This window comes from Octopus sinensis, linkage group LG20 (assembly GCF_006345805.1).
Source record: "Octopus sinensis linkage group LG20, ASM634580v1, whole genome shotgun sequence".
In the NCBI taxonomy this organism is placed as follows: Eukaryota; Metazoa; Mollusca; class Cephalopoda; order Octopoda; family Octopodidae; genus Octopus; species Octopus sinensis.
The window spans coordinates 3,333,546-3,351,201 of record NC_043016.1 but is presented as its reverse complement, the minus strand read 5'-3'; the positions used below and the strand labels follow the sequence as shown (position 1 = coordinate 3,351,201).

The following is a 17,656-nucleotide window of genomic DNA, read 5'->3' as shown; positions in this document are numbered from 1 at the left end:
CTTAACCATAGAGAAAAAGAGTGAAGCGATAGAGACAGAGAAAGGAAATTTACAATGAAAATTAGACTGAAATACGATCGATATTTTCCAGCTTCTTTACTTTTAGCAATGAAGAAGAGGGAAAGACATTTCGTAACGAAAAGAGGGAAAGTCTTTTAAGTGTTTACGTTTTTATTCTGGGAGTTCTAGAAAGATCGACTGTTAGTTCTCTCTTCTTTCCCCCACGCCCGGTACTTATTCGCCTTCTTCCATAGTTCTTCGTGTCTTTTGGTTGAGGGTGGCGAAAGACCATCTTTTTTTTTTCAGACACGTTTAACTTTTTCTTTATAATCTACAAACAAGCCGCCCCTCCCTTCCTTTTTCTTTTCATACAAAAACTAATGCAAATTTCGAACTAGGTACAGCTGTGAAAAGAGCCCAGAAAAATGGGTAATACCCCCTAGAAAATGGGGGGGGGGAGAAAAGTTGCGAAAAGGTGGCTGCACGAAATTTAACTCTATAGTTTAAAAGTGTCTTCTACCATAGTCTCGGTCGACCAAAGCCTCGTGAGGGAATTTGGTAGACGGAAACTGAAAGAAGCCCGTCATATATATATAAAGAATAAGAATGGTGATATAATAAAATACTATTTATTAATTATAAAATATGACAACATCTCTGACAGCTGTTTCGATTCAGTAATTTTTCGATAATTAATTAATAAAATTAAGATCATTATAAGATGAATCTCTTCAGAAGTAGTAAAGAAATAGCGGTTAGAAATACACATGTTGAGATAACAGATATGAAACCGTTAACTAATATAGCCTTTATACAAATAGAGCCGGTTATGGAAGGCCCCAATCCAACATAGAGGGAGAAGGTAGTGTATATTTCATGTCTTTAAGAAATAAAGAAAAGAAGAGATTAATACAATTTTATAGGGTAAAGGGTAAAGACCCCTTCGGTCATGAGTGACCATGGGTTTGCACCTAGAGAGTTACCCTCTGAGGCACAAGTCTGGGCAAGGTTGTTTTTATGGAAGACCAGTAGTCGCCCATGCATACCGGCCTCCCCTCTCCACGCCACCAGTGTTATCCAAGGGAAAGACAAAGGCCGATACAGCTTGGCACCTGTGACGTCGCAACTCATTTCTACAGCTGAGTGAACTGGAGCAACGTGAAATAAAGCGTCTTGCTCAAGAACACAACACGCAGCCCGGTCCGGGATTCGAGCTCACAACCTCACGATCGTAAGCTCGACGCTCTAACCACTGAGCCATGCGCCTCCATAGGGTATTAGTATGATTTTATATGGCATTATTATATATTTATATATATACATGCGTTTTTCTTTTTCTCCTTCTCAATACCCTATAAAATTGTATTAATCTCTTCTTTTCTTTATTTCTTAAAGACATGAAATATACACTACCTTCTCCCTCTATGTTGGATTGGGGCCTTCCATAACCGGCTCTATTTGTATAAAGGCTATATTAGTTAACGGTTTCATATCTGTTATCTCAACATGTGTATTTCTAACCGCTATTTCTTTACTACTTCTGAAGAGATTCATCTTATAATGATCTTAATTTTATTAATTAATTATCGAAAAATTACTGAATCGAAACAGCTGTCAGAGATCTTTATTCTTTATATATATATATATATATATATATATATATATATAAGAAGTTTGAAAACGCCATTATATAAGATAAATTTTAATTTTCTTAGAGATTTTACATGTTTCGGTTCTTCTTGAAAAAACGAACCTTATCAAAAATATTCTAAAAGTTAAGTGTAATAAAAAATTTCATAATTGTTTCTTACTAGTCTCAACAGAGTCCAAGTGGTGGTGTTTTATGGGGGGGGGAGCATAAAGGCTGTCTTGTGCGTTGACTGTAATTGTGAAAATGACTAGCGGCCGAAGTAGCAGTAATAGCAGTGACTGTTGGTCGTAGTAGTAGTGTCATGATGGTGGTTGTTGGAGTTGTAGTAACAATTCATTGGCTGAAGTAGTAGCAGCATCAGCAACAGCAGTAGAAGTGACCGTTATCAGCAGCAGTGGAAGACTGTTGATAGTAGTAGTAATAGTAGTGACCATGGTGGTTGTAGTAGTAGTAGTAGTAGTAGTAGTAGTGATCGTGGTGGTAGTGGTAGTTAGATAATTCCATGTTTCTTTTCAGAAGACCACTATATGGTTTTAATGTTCCTGGCCCAGGGTGTTTAAACTTGGTCCGAATTTTCTAATAAAATAGAGTTCTTTATTATGACGTTGAGTGAAAGTTTCGTTGTTACTGAATTGGTAAAGTGGGAAAATTGTGAATTTGGGATTTTTATTTGAAGCACATCTGTCTATGTGGCCGCTGACAGGTATTTTCTTGTATTCAGGATTTGGGATTTATGTACTGCCATCCTTAGGCTGTTTTTTGTATGGCCAATATATTGCTTATTGCACCCTGCACATGTTAACACGTAAATTAAGTTTTCCGATGCACAAATTAAGTTTGTTCTGATGGTAAAATGATGGCTTTGTTCTAATGTGTATTCCGAACCTTCTACTAAGATTCCGCAGTTGGGCTTTCTACATTTTTAACTGTTGATTTTGTGGTTGTTATTGGATGCAGTTTAGCTTGTGTTAAAATCTTTTATAAGGATTTTGGTTGCTGTTTACTTTTTATGATGGTGTACGTTTGAAGGATTCGGTTCATCTTTGGGTCTGTGCTTTGGCGTAAGGTGTTGAAGGCCTCATTGTTAAGTGGGTTGTGTGTAGAGATGTAGGGTTAGGGTTTTTAATTTTTCTTTTTTGGTTTTAGTTGTCTCAGGTCTTCTATATTTAATTTAAGTGCTCGTTGAATTGCATTGTCTATTAGGGGTTGTGAATAATTTCTATTTATGAGTGTAGTTTTGAGTTCCTGGAGACGTGTGTGTCGGGTGTTTGTGTCTGATATTATGGTACAAATCCTTCTGGCTAAACAGAAAGGGACATTTATTCTAGTGTGTCTTGGGTGGCATGAGTCAAATGGTAGATACTGCTTTGAGTCTGTCGGTTTATAATAGATATCTGTCTCTATTTTGTTGCTGACTTTCTTAATGAGGATGTCTAGAAATGGTAGTTTTTCTTGGTTATGTTCTATCGTGAATTGAATGTTTTCATTAATTCCATTTAGTAGTATTTTAAATTCCTCAAGTTTTTCTATACTTTCATCTCAGAGGATGAAGCAGTCGTCGAGATATCTTTTCCAGTTGTTCTGGATATAGGTGGAGAAAGTGTTTCCATGTCTCAAGTGTTTTCTGGTAAAGTATTATTTCGAGCTATCTCATTACTAGGTTGGCAAAAGAAGGCGCAGTACGTGTACCATTCGTTGATCCCGATCTTTGTCTGTAGTAGTCATTATTTTAAAATAAAGTAATTGTTTTCTGAAATAAATCTTTATTTATGCGAGTTGGAAGTTCAAAGGAGTAATTGTTTAGCCAGAAAGTAATCGCTTCTATTCCTAGGGTGTGGGGGGATGTTTGAATAAAGCTTAATTACGTCGAAGGATACTAGTAGGGTTTTCTCGTTGACTGTTTTGGGGAGGCATGTCTATATCGTCTCTTACATAGCTTTTGATGTGCTTAAGGAAAGGTTTCAGAAGTTGCTGAGGTGGTGAGTTTCACATGCTGGGCCTGCTATTATCGGTCTAAGTTTAAGATCATTTGGTGAAGGGATTTTGATGAGTATGTCAATAGATTTTTTGCATGTTTCACTAATTATTTGGCTTTTGTGGACTTTAGGGATACTGTAGAACAAATTTGATTTGCACTTAAAGTTAGTAATGTAATCGTACTCCTTGTCCGTGAGTCCTTCTCGGTATGTGTTGATTAATGTCCTGAGGATATTCATTATTTTTGGTTGATTATAATGTTAGACCCCTAGCTAGTATGTCTCATCTCCTAATAGGGATAGTACTAAATTTTATAATCATTTGTGTTCATTAATATTACCGCGTTGCCCCCATCTACCAACTTGATTGTTATGGTTTTACCTTCTCTTAGTTTGATGAGGTCGTTCCATTCTCTTTTGTTGAAGTTTGGTCTGTATTTTGCTCATTGGTGAATTGAAAAGGGAAATTAGTTATGTAGTCACAATAGCGATCTAAGGCTTTATTCTTTCCCTTGGTGGGGATGTAGTCATGTTGTTTCTAGCTATTGATTCGTCATCCATTTGCTTGATGTGATATTCCTCGGCAAGTCTTAATTTCCTACAAAATTCCGAAATATCGTCTTTCGTTTCATAGTAATTTAAGCGTTGTGGGGTTGGGGTAAATTTAAGTCCTTTGGAAAGAATGCTTATTTCGTTAGGTGTAAGTTCTTTATTTGAGAGATTGATTATCTTAATTACCTGGGTTTTATTCGTAATTTGCGGGGTATGATTAGGGGTGTTGAGTTGAACCACGGTTTATATGGTTACCTTATAGTTGATCACCTCTATAAATTGGTAACTAACCAGTATTTTCATTGGATTTATTATCTCTTAATGAGGTTTATTACCTTTACTTGAATATATATATATATAATATTTTTACGTGTGTATGTGTTTGCCACCCCACCCACCATTGTTTTACAACCGATGTTGGTGTGTTTGCGTCCTCGTAACTTAGCTGTTCGGCAGAAGAGACTGATAGAATAAGCAACCAGGCTTACAGGGATTAAGACCAGGGGTCGATTTCTTCGACTAAAATGCGGTGCTCCAGCATGGCCACCGTCAAATGACTGAAACAAGTAAAAGAATAAAAGAATACCAGAAGAACATTCCGTGCCCCTAAACCAAGAAGTTTCTTTGAATATGTACGATGCATTCTAAGGTTAAATAGTAATTCTGTTTACGTTTGTGTAACTGAGATATTTTGGTTGGATTATATAGTTATCGGTTTTACCCTTCTTTCTATATTCTGTAACTGTCACACAACATAGAAACATTTCTTATGGCACCGGCACACGATTTACACGCGTTTACATTTTTCATATTTTCCGTGAACTTTTCACGGGTCCAGCTAGTTGTTATTAATGTGTGTGTGTATGTATTTGGAGAGAAGTGGGGTTTGCTCTCCTCCTACTGTGATGCTTTTGATAAGAGTACATCATTTAGGATTGGCGTTTAGTAAGTCGGAAGAGGATCTGAGTAATTCAGTATTTGTCATTGTAACTTGAGAATGGGTGGTAACAATGGACATTAAGGACAAATAGAGAACTTCCCATTATCCTTATAGCAAAAACTCTTTGAACATCTTTCATATTTCCTGCAAAGTGGAAACCGCTCTCCAACAATGTTATCAAGGTTTAGCTCCTGAAAAAAATTCAATGAAAAACTTCTAAATTTCTTCTTCAGTGATGAATATGCGACCTGCACACTCGCTTCAGACTCCTGACGTTTCAAAAATAAAAATGGATTATCCTGCATTAGCGTTCACGCTATTTGTTAGTTTGCCTAAAACAATATCATCTTTGATGATTCAGAAATTTCGTTTTAGTCAACAAGTAAATTTCACTGCGTATGTGTATCTAATTAACTTTTTAAAGTTTTGTCGCCTAGCCAAGTTCCGAAACAACTTATGGCTAATATCCAGAATTACGTCCACCTCATTGAACTATGTTTTGTTGGGTGGTGAATGATACAATTCGATAATTATTTTCAAGTGGTTGGTTTTTCATAACTTGTTACTTCTGTATGGCAGTTAGTTGAGCAAAGAACGGCGCTTTGTGCTTTGCTAGTCTTATCATTTTGGTATGACCTTTAGCCGAGAAATACTCTGGGATAATTTGTGAACCTTTTCGGTTTCTAGTAGCAAAATTACCAGGGAAATAGAGAAAGAGTGACGCTGGTCAATATCATAGGAAAGCCAAAGACAGAATTTAAGCATTTCACTCATGAAATCTGTAATGCAAGACTCCTTTCTAAATTACTTTGGTTTATATTATGTCAAAATTAGTTGACTTAGCATAGTTTCATTGATATTGTCATGCGGATAAGGATCGGTTGGAGGCTTCTTGCAACATCATTGAAGCAACTTGGGAAGTTTAAATATCTTGGTGCTGTATTTACGAATGATGGCAAACAAGAAGCTGAACAGGATAATAGTATTTTTCAGATTCCGACACAGTAATGCTCCAGCGCCAACATTGGACAATCAGAGAAGGAGGGAGGACTGGTAAAAGAACCAAACTTGTTATCTTCAGTTTGTTTCCGTGCCTATCATCGGCCATGGATGTTGGGCAACGACCTGCTGGATTACGTCCAGAATTATTCAGTCATGCGTGTCTTGAATGTTTATGACTGCAACGCCTTTTATACGAAGAGAAACATTTATGGCAACAACAAGAACATATGTCACGGTTTTATATTATTTATTGATTATAAGTGAATACCTGTTAATGTAGTAAAAAAAGAAGGAAAAAACGTGTACAAACAAAGCCAGTAAGTTTCTTGCAGAAAATTTCAGAACGGAAACTTGGCTTTTCAATGGTGGTAAGACGTTAATCACTATTAATCCACCTGTGGATTATTTTTGAATATGTATTCAGCCTGAAGGAGAAAAAGAAGATAAATTAATAAATAATACATCATTAACACACACACACACACACACACACATATATATATATACAGGGTGAGTGGAAAGTAACTAGGCATTAGAAATTGCTTATAGAATTTTTAGTATCACTGAAATCATGACGAAAGCATTTTTAAACAGACAACACTAATGGAGATTTCTTATTTTCTTTTTGTCTTATATCTTATTTCTTATTTTCCAGATGACCGGTCGCTTGACTGTTCAGGGGCGAGCTAAGATAGCAGCATGCTATGAAGTATGTTTTGGTTCAGAGATGGTGGCATGCAACACTTCGTCTGGAAAGAATAAAAAGTTCTCATGCAAAGCTGATGACCACGAGGCCTCTGTGAGCGATGCAAGAGAAAGTGGCAGTCCAACCACATCCCAATCAGTGGAGAACATGACAACAGTGCGAGATATGTTTAAATGCAGCCCGCAAAAATCAACACATCAAGCAGCTCTTGAAATTGAACTAACAAGACACACAATACGTACGGTGTTGCATAAAGAATCGAATTTTCGTCCGTGGAAGCCCCATTATGCGCAAGATAAAAAGTCTGAAGACTGTAACCGCAGAAGTTCAGAAGTCTACAACTCCAATAAGTCCAGATTTCACTCCATGTGATTTTTATCTGTGGGATTACATAAAAATAGGTGTACAAGACAAAACCTCGCACACTGGAGGACTTGGAGACACGGATTCAGGAGACTCTCAGTGATATCCCAGACGACGTCCTTGAGAAGGTTGTTCGTTCTATTTCGGACCGTTTGGGGAAACTGGTTGACGCCACGGCTGCTTACATTGACATATGAAGATTCACTTTCATTTTCCCATGTAATAAAGAACATGTATCATTTGTTTCAATAAATTTGTAAAAGGAATATGGATTTTAGCACCAATTTTTAATGCCTACTTACTTTTGGAATTTTGTCAGTGAAGAGGTCGCGGTCTCAAAGCGACGAAAATATTTTGACAAATTAAATTTAAATGTTGAAGTGAATCTAACGTTTTTGTGTGTTTCTTAAATGGCTTATAAACACCTTCCATGCTGCAATTGTTTTCGTTCCAGCACACGATCTCAGATCAGGTCACTTGCTATGCAGGTACATCTCCGTAATATATATATATATATATATATATATATATATATAAATGGAAGAATGGAGTCGAACGAAGATTTTAACAAAATTCCTTTACTCTCGACACATGTTTCGAAGACGGCATACTTTTAATTCCGAAGGAATAAATGGTGCATTATGCCATCTTCTCATCAGGAAAGATAAGGAGCCGCTTTCAGTCAGAAGACGAACAGAATTTTTGATGATTGCCTACATGATGACCACAGTGACAATGAGTGTTTTTTTAAAATAATCCGTCATAAGCAATGACGTCAAAAATGGGTAGAAGGAGGAAGTAGTAAAAATAGGTAGGGGACAATATGTATGCCGTATGTATGGGGATGTGCGGGTGTGTGCTTGTGTTAATGAGTGCGAGTGTTTGTGTATGTGTATGAGTGTGTGTATATAACTGCATTTGTGTCTCTGTGTGTGTATGTGTTATTGTGTGTGTGAGGGAGACAAACGTCAAGTATACTTAGTAGTAAGGTGTAAAATTTGTGTCTGTGTGTTTGATTGTGTGTGTTATATATATATATATATAAATATAAACATACGTCAAAGATATTTAGTAGCAATGGAACATATAACAGAGCAGAAAGAAAGTTCGAAAGCATAGGAAAGAATTTGTCTATGGCAGTGGTGTGGACGTGAAGCTAATTGTTAAAACTACAGTGGTTATCTATATCATTTATATGAGTGGTAAGTGTGTTTTTGCCAATGCTTACATTTATACGATTTTTCTATGAGTGTGTTTACTAGGGGAACCTTGGCGAAAAGGATATAGAAGAGTTCAGAATTACAAATGTTACAAAATTTTCTGCCCTTATCAAAAGGAAAGGATACAGACAATATAAACCAATCCAACTTGAAAGTCATGTTATTGTCTTTAAGACGCCAAACTAATTTACTCAGTCCTGTACCATGTCGTTTTTTCTTATCTCGGAAAGTCGAATAATGATTGGAAATTCTCTTGGATAACTGAAAAGTTGTCACACCTATATAGAAGAAGACATCGGTACCGGAAGAAATTCTACACTGGTAAATGGAATTCTTAATTTTGGAATTACTGGACAAAAATTTCATTCTTAGCTTTTGGTTTCCCACATTGCTATTTGCTAACTTCTCGAGTACCATGTCTTTCTTCAACCTGTTCATGCCTCCTAACTTAGCTTTACTTCTCTTAGTATAGCACCCCTCCCCCTCACCATCCTACTATGGTGTTACCCTGTCGTCTCTGTACTAGAACAATGAAAAGAATTATATCCTGCAATCAACAGACACAATCCCAGACAAAACCAAAAACATCCATTGTGACTTCATAGCAAAATCCATACCTGGACTCAAATTCCATTCATGTATCCACAGCTTCTTTTATTTTTAAAGCTGCTTTTTCCTTTCTTTCTTTTCTTTTCTTTTTTTTTTTTGTAAATCCTCTCCGTCAAACACTCATACATTGAAACTGACAGGAAAGACTATCCCAATATGTAACTATTTGTAGCGCTTGTCTTTACTTGTGTATACTAAAATGTGTGTGTGTGTGTCCTTATGTCTGTATTCGTCCCCACCACTGCTTTACAACTTGCATCGGTATGTTTTTGATCCCTGTAACTAAGCAACCTGACAAAACAGAATGATAGAATAGATATCAGGCTTTAAAAATGGTGCTGCTGTCAGTTCAGTAGACTAAAATTCTTCAAGGGCTTCTTTCAGTTTTAGAATTTATCCAAAGGTGCCATGCAGTGGCACTGAACCCAGAACCAAGTGGTTGGGAACCAAACTTCTTACCACACAGCTATGCCTGCACCTATTTGTCTGTCTGTCTATTCACGCATATATACATGAACATATTAGGATTTAACTTTTATTTATTTCAGTGTTTGGACTACTATGGTCATACTGGAGCACCATCTTGAAGGGCATTCGTTGAACAAATCCACACTATGTACTAAAGCTAAATTTCTGTGAGATAAACAAACCAACACTTGTTGTGAAGTGGTGCAGTTGGTTACACACACACACACACACACACACACACACACACACACACACACACCACACACACATACAATGGGCTTCTTTCAGTTTTCATCTGCCAAATCCACTCACAAGGCTTTTTGAATGGCCTGAGGCTATAGCAGAAGACATTTTCCCAAGATGCCACAATGGGGATGAACCCAGAACCATGTGGCTGGGAAGCAAGTTTCTTACCACACAGCCACGCCTGCACCTATGTAATGTTTTTTCATGCACAGCATCAATGAGATGAAACAAACTGGTGCTCTGCATGTGCTGGTGTATGTTTGTGGTTGAGAGAGAGGGAGAGAGAGAAAGAGAGAGAAAGAGGGGGGAGAAAGAGAGAGAGTGTGTGTGTGTTTTTGAGTGCGTTGTTTTTTCACAAACAGATTGAGCGTATGAGAAAACTGGTATGAAACAAGTGGTATGATTTTAGTTAGCAGCCATTTTGATATTACACATACAGCCACACAACCGTTGCCCGTCCAGTGTTGATATTCAGAAATGGCACAACGTCACATTACGTTGTCGTCTATCCTTACACAAATGCAATCCTTTGAGCTGTTTGCAACAGCATTCAAATAAATATGTCTAGATTGCTCAGGTGTTCCAAAGACTATCAGGTGTGTAAGAAATCAAGAGGAACATAAAAAAAGGTAGTGCGTGTGTGGGGTGGGGGAGCTCATTTATTATTTTAATACTAGCTGGCACCGTGCCATCAAAAATGACGGCTAATTGTAGCATTTTATATATAAACATGGATGGTAATTCAAATTAATACACCTGTCAATGTTATCTAGTGGTTGTCATTTGAGATGTGACATCAATCATCATTTGTTACTGAAAGAACACTGGTTCACATACAAACATTCACATACTTCCCTTGTACACGCTCATACATACACACATACACTCACACAGAGTTGAAACGCTGTTTGATTTTTTCTTTTCAGTGTTGAATGTTCACCATCCCACTTCTATTGCACACACACACACACATTCATATACCTTCCTTTTACATGCACACATATATACTCACACAGTGTAGAAATGCTCACACTTCCAGTTTGCCATCACCCCTTCCTTCCTTATTCATCTATCACCCCTTCCTTTCTCTTTCATATGTTGTGACGGAGAAAAACACAAGAGTTTTATTATAGCAGATTGTTCAACAAATAAACATTCCACATGGAATACTTATGTAAGACATAGAAAGGAGATACCTGTCATCGGATACATATGAGAAAAGATGGCAGCAAGTGGTATGCTTGTTGGGGATGCAAGGTCCTACATGAGTGTGTCCATAAAAGGTTAACAAAAATGGTTTCAGTGGAGATACACGTTTTGCAGGGTCATAACCATCCCCCTACTCTATTTGTACTGTGTCTTGTTCACCCTCTCATTTGATATATTTCCATAAAATGTAAATACCATTCACTCACCCAGTCCCCGCATTTCATTTTGTATTATCACCTCTGTGTTTGGCCCTTGAGGTCAAAATAAAAATCATTCGTAATTTGGATGCTCTGTCTCTTGAAACAAAACAAAAATTTATTCTTGTTTCATTTCAGACAAACACTTTGTCCACCAATACACTGAATTGGCCAATAATAATGGTTTCAAATTTTGGTACAAGGCCTTAAATTTTGAGAAAAGTGGAAAAGTTGAATATATCAACCCCCAGTTTTTGACTGGAACTTATTTTATCCATCCTGGAAAGATTGAACATATAAATGGATAAAATTCCTCCAAGCATTTCGCCTGGAATACTAACTGCAAATGATTCTGCCATCTTGCCACCCTACCACAGCTGCTGTTGCTACCACTGCTACTGCTGCTGCTGCCAAGGCAACACCAATGTCCTCTCAATGATTAGCCAGAGATGATTTTTAAAATGAGAATATTTGAAATAAACTCAACTGCTCTCACAAGAGAGAATATTAGTAAAAAAACGGGAAAAATAATCCAGAGTCCTTGTCCAGTAATGGATCGATCCAAAATCTAATTAGTTCATGCCAGTCTTAAGGCCAAACATCTCTGAGAGTTTCATCTGAATCCATCCAGTGGTTCTTGAGATATCTTGTCCATGGACAAACAAACAAACACGACTGAAAACAATACTTCTGCCTTCACGAAGGCAGAGGTAATAATAATAATAATAATAATAATAATAATAATAATAATAATAATAATGATGATGATAATGATAATGATAATAATAATGGTTTCAAATTTTGACACAAGGGCAGTTATTTTGGGTGAGGGATGGGTCAATTACATCAACTCCAGTGTTTCATTGGTACTTAATTTATCAACCACAAAAAGGATGAAGGACAAAGTCAATCTTGGCAAAATTTTAACTCAGAATGTAGCAATGGGTGAAATACCACTAAGCATTTTGTCCAGTGTATTAACAATTCTTATTTCTTTACTGCCTATAAGGGGTTACACACAGAGGGGACAAACAAAGACAGACAAATGGATTAAGTCGATTATATCGACCCCTGTGCGTAACTGGTACTTATTTGATCAACCCCGAAAGGATGAAAGGCAAAGTTGACCTCAGCGGAATTTGAACTCAGAGCGTAGTAGCAGATGAAATATCACTAAGCATTTTGCCCAGCATGCTAACGTTTCTGCCAGCTCGCCACCTTGTTAACAATTCTGCTGCGTTAGCAATTTTGCCAGCTCATTGCTTTAATAATAATAATAATAATAATCTACTTTGGTTACAACAGGAGCAATGAGTAGAAGACATTAGCAGGATAAATTACAAACATTTTAGGCATAGGTATGGCTGTGTGGTCAAGAAGCTTGCTTAGCAACCATACGGTTTCATGTTCAGTTCCTCTGCATGGTACCCAGGACATGTGCCTTTTAGTATACATGTGAGAATAACAATGCCTTGTAAGTGAATTTAGTTGACAGAAACTGTGTGGAAGCCTGACGTGTGTGTGTCTTTGTGTCTGTATTTTCTCCTACTGTCACTTGACAACTAGAGTTGGTTTGTTTATGTTCCTGTAACATCGCAGTTTGGCAAAAGAGACTGATAGAATAAGTACCAGGCTTTAAAAATCTCTCCTGGGATCAATTTGTTCAACTAAAAACTTCAAGGTTTTGCCCCAGCATGGCTGCAGTCCAATGACTAAAACAACTAAAAGGTACAGCAGTGCCTTATACATGACATTGATGATGAGATGATGACAATGATTATGATGGCAATGACGACGATGATGGTCATGGTGGTGATGATGATGAAAATAATGGTAACCACATTAGCAACAACAATTTCTAACTGAAACTAAAAATTTAGTCAACTCAACTAAAAGCGGTGAAACGACGTTCTTTTTTAAGAATTTTGTTATGATGAAAGGCAGAGTCACATCAGAGTGCAAATTCAGGGTTCAAACTAAAATTAACAAGAGAAAAGCATACCCACCAAATAATCGACGGGGTCCTCAGGTCTAACTTTGCAGCAGTCAATTAACCCATTAGACAGGGTTGGCATGATATGTGTCATCAGGTAATTCCGCAAAGGTAATGATCTGGCTTGCAACAGTTCATACTCTTGTTGTTTCACTTCACTCAATTTTTTGGCCTATAATAATAATAATAATAATAATAATAATAATAATAATAATAATAATGATGATGATGATGATGATGATAATAATAATAATAATATTAATGATAATGATAATAATAATTATAATGATGATAATAATAATAATAATAATAATAATAATAATAATAATAATAATAATAATAATAATAATAAGGACCTGGAAATCGAAATACAGAGGATGTGGAATCTTAAAACAAAAACTGTTCCTGTTATTGTAAGTGCCCTAGGTATGATAAAAAAGGGATGTCAGAAACACCTAGACAATATCCCTGGAAAACCATATCTCAAGGAAATCCAAAAGATTGTGCTAACAAGTACTGCCCACATCCTTAGAAAAACCCTATCAATGTAAATGTTAGTGTTTGTATTACATGGAGATATTTCTCTACTTCCCCTCCCCAAGCTTTCAGCTATATTTCAACAACTCTTAACCTTCACTTGCCCTAGGGCGCTGGGTGTGCCCCGGCAAGTGATTGCATCAAACATGCAGATTAAAGGTAAATGACAATAATAATAATAATAATAATAATAATAATAATAATAACGATGGCAAGAAAAGCCCTTTCATGGTAAATACTGGACTAAACTAAACACAAAAGAAATAGACAAAGAAAAATCCCAGCAATGGTTGAGAAGCTCAGGACTCAAAGCAGAAACAGAGGGATTTTTAATTGCAGCACAAGACCAAAGCCTCCCCACCAGAAATTACCAAAAACATGTAATGAAAAGAAATATTACAAGTAACTGCAGAATATGTGGAGATGGACAAGAAACAATAAATCATATTATCTCTAGCTGCCCAGTCCTGGCTAAGAAGGAATATATTCACAGACATGACAGAGTTGGAACCTACATACATTGGAAGCTATGCCAACATTATGGAATAACAACAGAAAAAAGATGGTATAGGCACACACCAGAAAAGGTCACAGAAAACGAGAAAGCAACCATACTCTGGGATATGCTGATACACACAAATAGAGAAATTAAGGCCAACAGACCAGATATAGTTGTCAGAGATCATGAAGAAAAAAATGCTTTCTAATTGATGTATCAATACCGGCAGATGACAACGTGTCTCTAAAAGAAATGGAGAAACTCTCAAAATACAAAGACCTGGAAATAGAGGTAACCAGAATGTGGAATCTAAAAACAGAAACATTTCCTATTATAGTAGGTGCATTAGGCATGATAAAAAAATATTCAGACAAATACATAACAAAAACACCAGGACTTACAAACACATATAACATACAGAAAATTGCACTACTAGGCACCGCACACATCCTACGCAGAACACTTTCCATACAATAACCATCAGAGCATCACAACAAATCACAGCACATACCAAAGGCACACAGAGCTGCGCTCGGTAGTGAAGTGAAAGCACGCCATAAAAATAAAACTACTGAATAATAATAATAATAATAACAATAATAATGATAATAATAATAATAATAATAATATAATAATAATAATAATAATAATAATAATAACGATAATGATAATAATTAATAATAATAACAACAATAATAATAATAATAATAATAATCATTATTATTATTATTATTATTATTATTATTATTATTATTATATTATTATTATTATTATTATTATTATTATTCAGTAGTTTTATTTTTATAGCGTGCTTTCATTTCACTTCCGAGCGCAGCTCTCTGTGCCTTGGGTATGTGCTGTGATTTGTTGTGATGCTCTGATGGTTATTGGATGGAAAGTGTTCTGTGTAGGATGTGTGCAGTGTCTAGTAGTGCAGTGTCTAGTAGTGCAATTTTCTGTATGTTATATGTGTTTGTAAGTCCTGGTGTATTTGAAACCAATAATAAGTAGATATATTTATCATGATATGATTAATGATACTAGATTAAAGGGAACTATCTATATCTCCATTAGAAGAGGGACTCCTTCAGTGTCCTCCTTCCAACAGAGATACGGTTAGTTATTTTCTTATTTCTTTATTGCCCACAAGGGGCTAAACATAAAGGGGACAAATAAAGACAGACAAAGGGATTAAGTCGATTACATCAACCCCAGTGCATAACTGGTACTTAATTTATCTACCCCGAAAGGATGAACGGCAAAGTCCACCTTGACAGAATTTGAACTCAGAATATAATGGCAGACGAAATACTGCTAAGCATTTCGCCCGGCGTGCTAACGTTTCTGCCATAACGGTTAGTTATTTTCTGCCTGGTACTAACACCTTTAACCAACATATTAAACTAGAATGGGCTGAAATACAAATGCTATGAGAAAACAACTGTTTGTATGTCATTTTGCAGATGATAAACAACTGCACTAAACTACCGCAGACAGTATACAGATTAAATTTTTTTTAAATGGATTGAGATTAGGGTTATAAGAATGTATCAAGGCAACCATGAAGAGAGAAAAAATTAAGAATGCTAATATTGTTCTAGATACAGAAATTTTCTTATCATTATAAGAGAATTACAACTGTCAGTTATGAATAATTTATAGTTATTTCACTCTCAAATAGACCTTAAATGATTTAGCAAGCTAATACAGAATACTAGAAATATGATGAGTGGTTTTACAATACACTGTTTTATGTTATATAGAAAGATTTGAGAGATTCTTAATAAGAGTTCTCAACCTTATAAAAACTACAGCCAAATATTCCTTAAATCAAACTGTGGCATCTGATAAAAAGAAAACATTTGATAATGAGATTTTTAACTATATATTTATTACAGAAAATAAACTCGCTGAACCAAGATGGCCAATGTAGCTGGTTCAATCAATGTTTGCCTGGAGCTAAACATTCTTATTACTAATATAACCATTTGAGGCAAGAGTCTAGTCAATCACATCAACCACAGGGCTCAGCTGTACTTATTTTATTGACCCTGAAAGGATGAAAGTCAAAGTCTATCTTGGTGGCATTTGAACTCAGAATGTAAAAGCCAGAAGAAACGTCACTAAGCACCTTTTCCATTTTGGTAACCATTCTGAATAACAGCAACTGATAATGTTCTTCTTGGTGGAACACGTCACTTCCACAAAAAACAAAATATCTGATGCTATTTTTGGCTAGTGGAATAAATCGACTACATTGACGCCAATGCGCAAATGGTACTATTTTACTGACTTAAAAAGGATGGAAGGTAAAGCTAACCTCGGCAGAATTTGAACACAGAACGTAAAGATAGATGAAATGCTGCTAAGTATTTGGCATGGCATGCTATTAATAATAATAATAATAATAATAAAAATTCTCTCTTTATTGGTCACATGGGTAAAAAATATACTTAGAGTTACAGAGGGACAGAAAACAGTGAGGATTTACATATACAAGTGTAAACAAGGAAACAATAACAATAAACAACAAAATAACCTAATAGAGGGGAGGCAGTAGCAGACAGAAGTAACAAAACAGCATCAGTAATCCTAGTTCACACTATCCATCCAAGGTGACACTTGGAGGCATCCCCTTCTAACTGTTCTCTCATGCAAACTCAGAACAGGTGCTCTTACTCAGGCCACCCTCACCATATTCACTCCCCTATCAATAAATTTGCAAAGGGTACCTCACTCTCCACTCTCATCTACTTAAAAGCGAATGAGGTCTTGGCTGAGGAGCAGAGAGTTTGTCTTCAGCCCATTCAGCCTCGACTACCACATAACATCTTTTATTATAGCTACCAGGCAGAGGAAAACTGTCGGCTCATTATGGCTAAAGTGGGGCACGACAATCTTGATGATGGAGCCAACTGACAGCTGGGTCCATGCTACATGGATAGCAGATGTTTGACACAATTCTACAACTAAGAAATACTTGGACATTTTACAAGTACATGCAGAACAGTTTCATTGCTCTGCATACATCTCAGACAACTCCGTCTGATGGTACTTCCAAACCTGCAAGGTTTATCCCAAACCAGTAGCAGACCTTATAAGCACAACTGGACCAAAATAAATATGGTCATCACCTCACTGCTATTCTTTTCCACATGAGGTCTGGACCAGATCAGAATCCTAGCAATGCCCCTGACGTTGTTAGGTAGCATAAATCTGCCTCTCCAAGTGCTGAGTTGCAGGCCCACTAACATTATGTGGTTACTTTTAGTTCTTATCACAGCTTTATATTCCTTCAGGGTGGTGCCGATCACCCCAATGTGTTTGTAGCCACTGCACATATACTGAGATGATGGTTTTGTTTGATATCTGAATAGCACTTCTCCAGGTGTTTGTAGTGGTGACTGGGTTAATAATGACCATATCACTCCCTACCATTATCTTCTATCACTAAGAGTGTGGTCTGGTCCTTTATGCTGGGTTCTTTT

At 36.5% G+C, this 17,656-nt stretch overlaps 1 protein-coding gene across 1 annotated transcript in view; it reads right to left on the bottom strand.

Moving 5' to 3' along the window:
• Positions 1 to 6,358: 6,358 nt before the first annotated feature.
• Positions 6,359 to 17,656, bottom strand: part of LOC115222610 (adenylate kinase 7-like) — an 80,076-nt gene continuing 68,778 nt past the window's right edge. Inside the window, exons 16-17 of the mRNA XM_029792912.2 lie at positions 13,146 to 13,304; positions 6,359 to 6,546 (exon numbers count right to left, since the gene is read on the bottom strand). Of these exons, the coding sequence (XP_029648772.1) occupies positions 6,508 to 6,546; positions 13,146 to 13,304 (198 nt within the window). The 3' untranslated portion in view covers positions 6,359 to 6,507. The remainder of the gene's footprint in view (positions 6,547 to 13,145; positions 13,305 to 17,656) is intronic.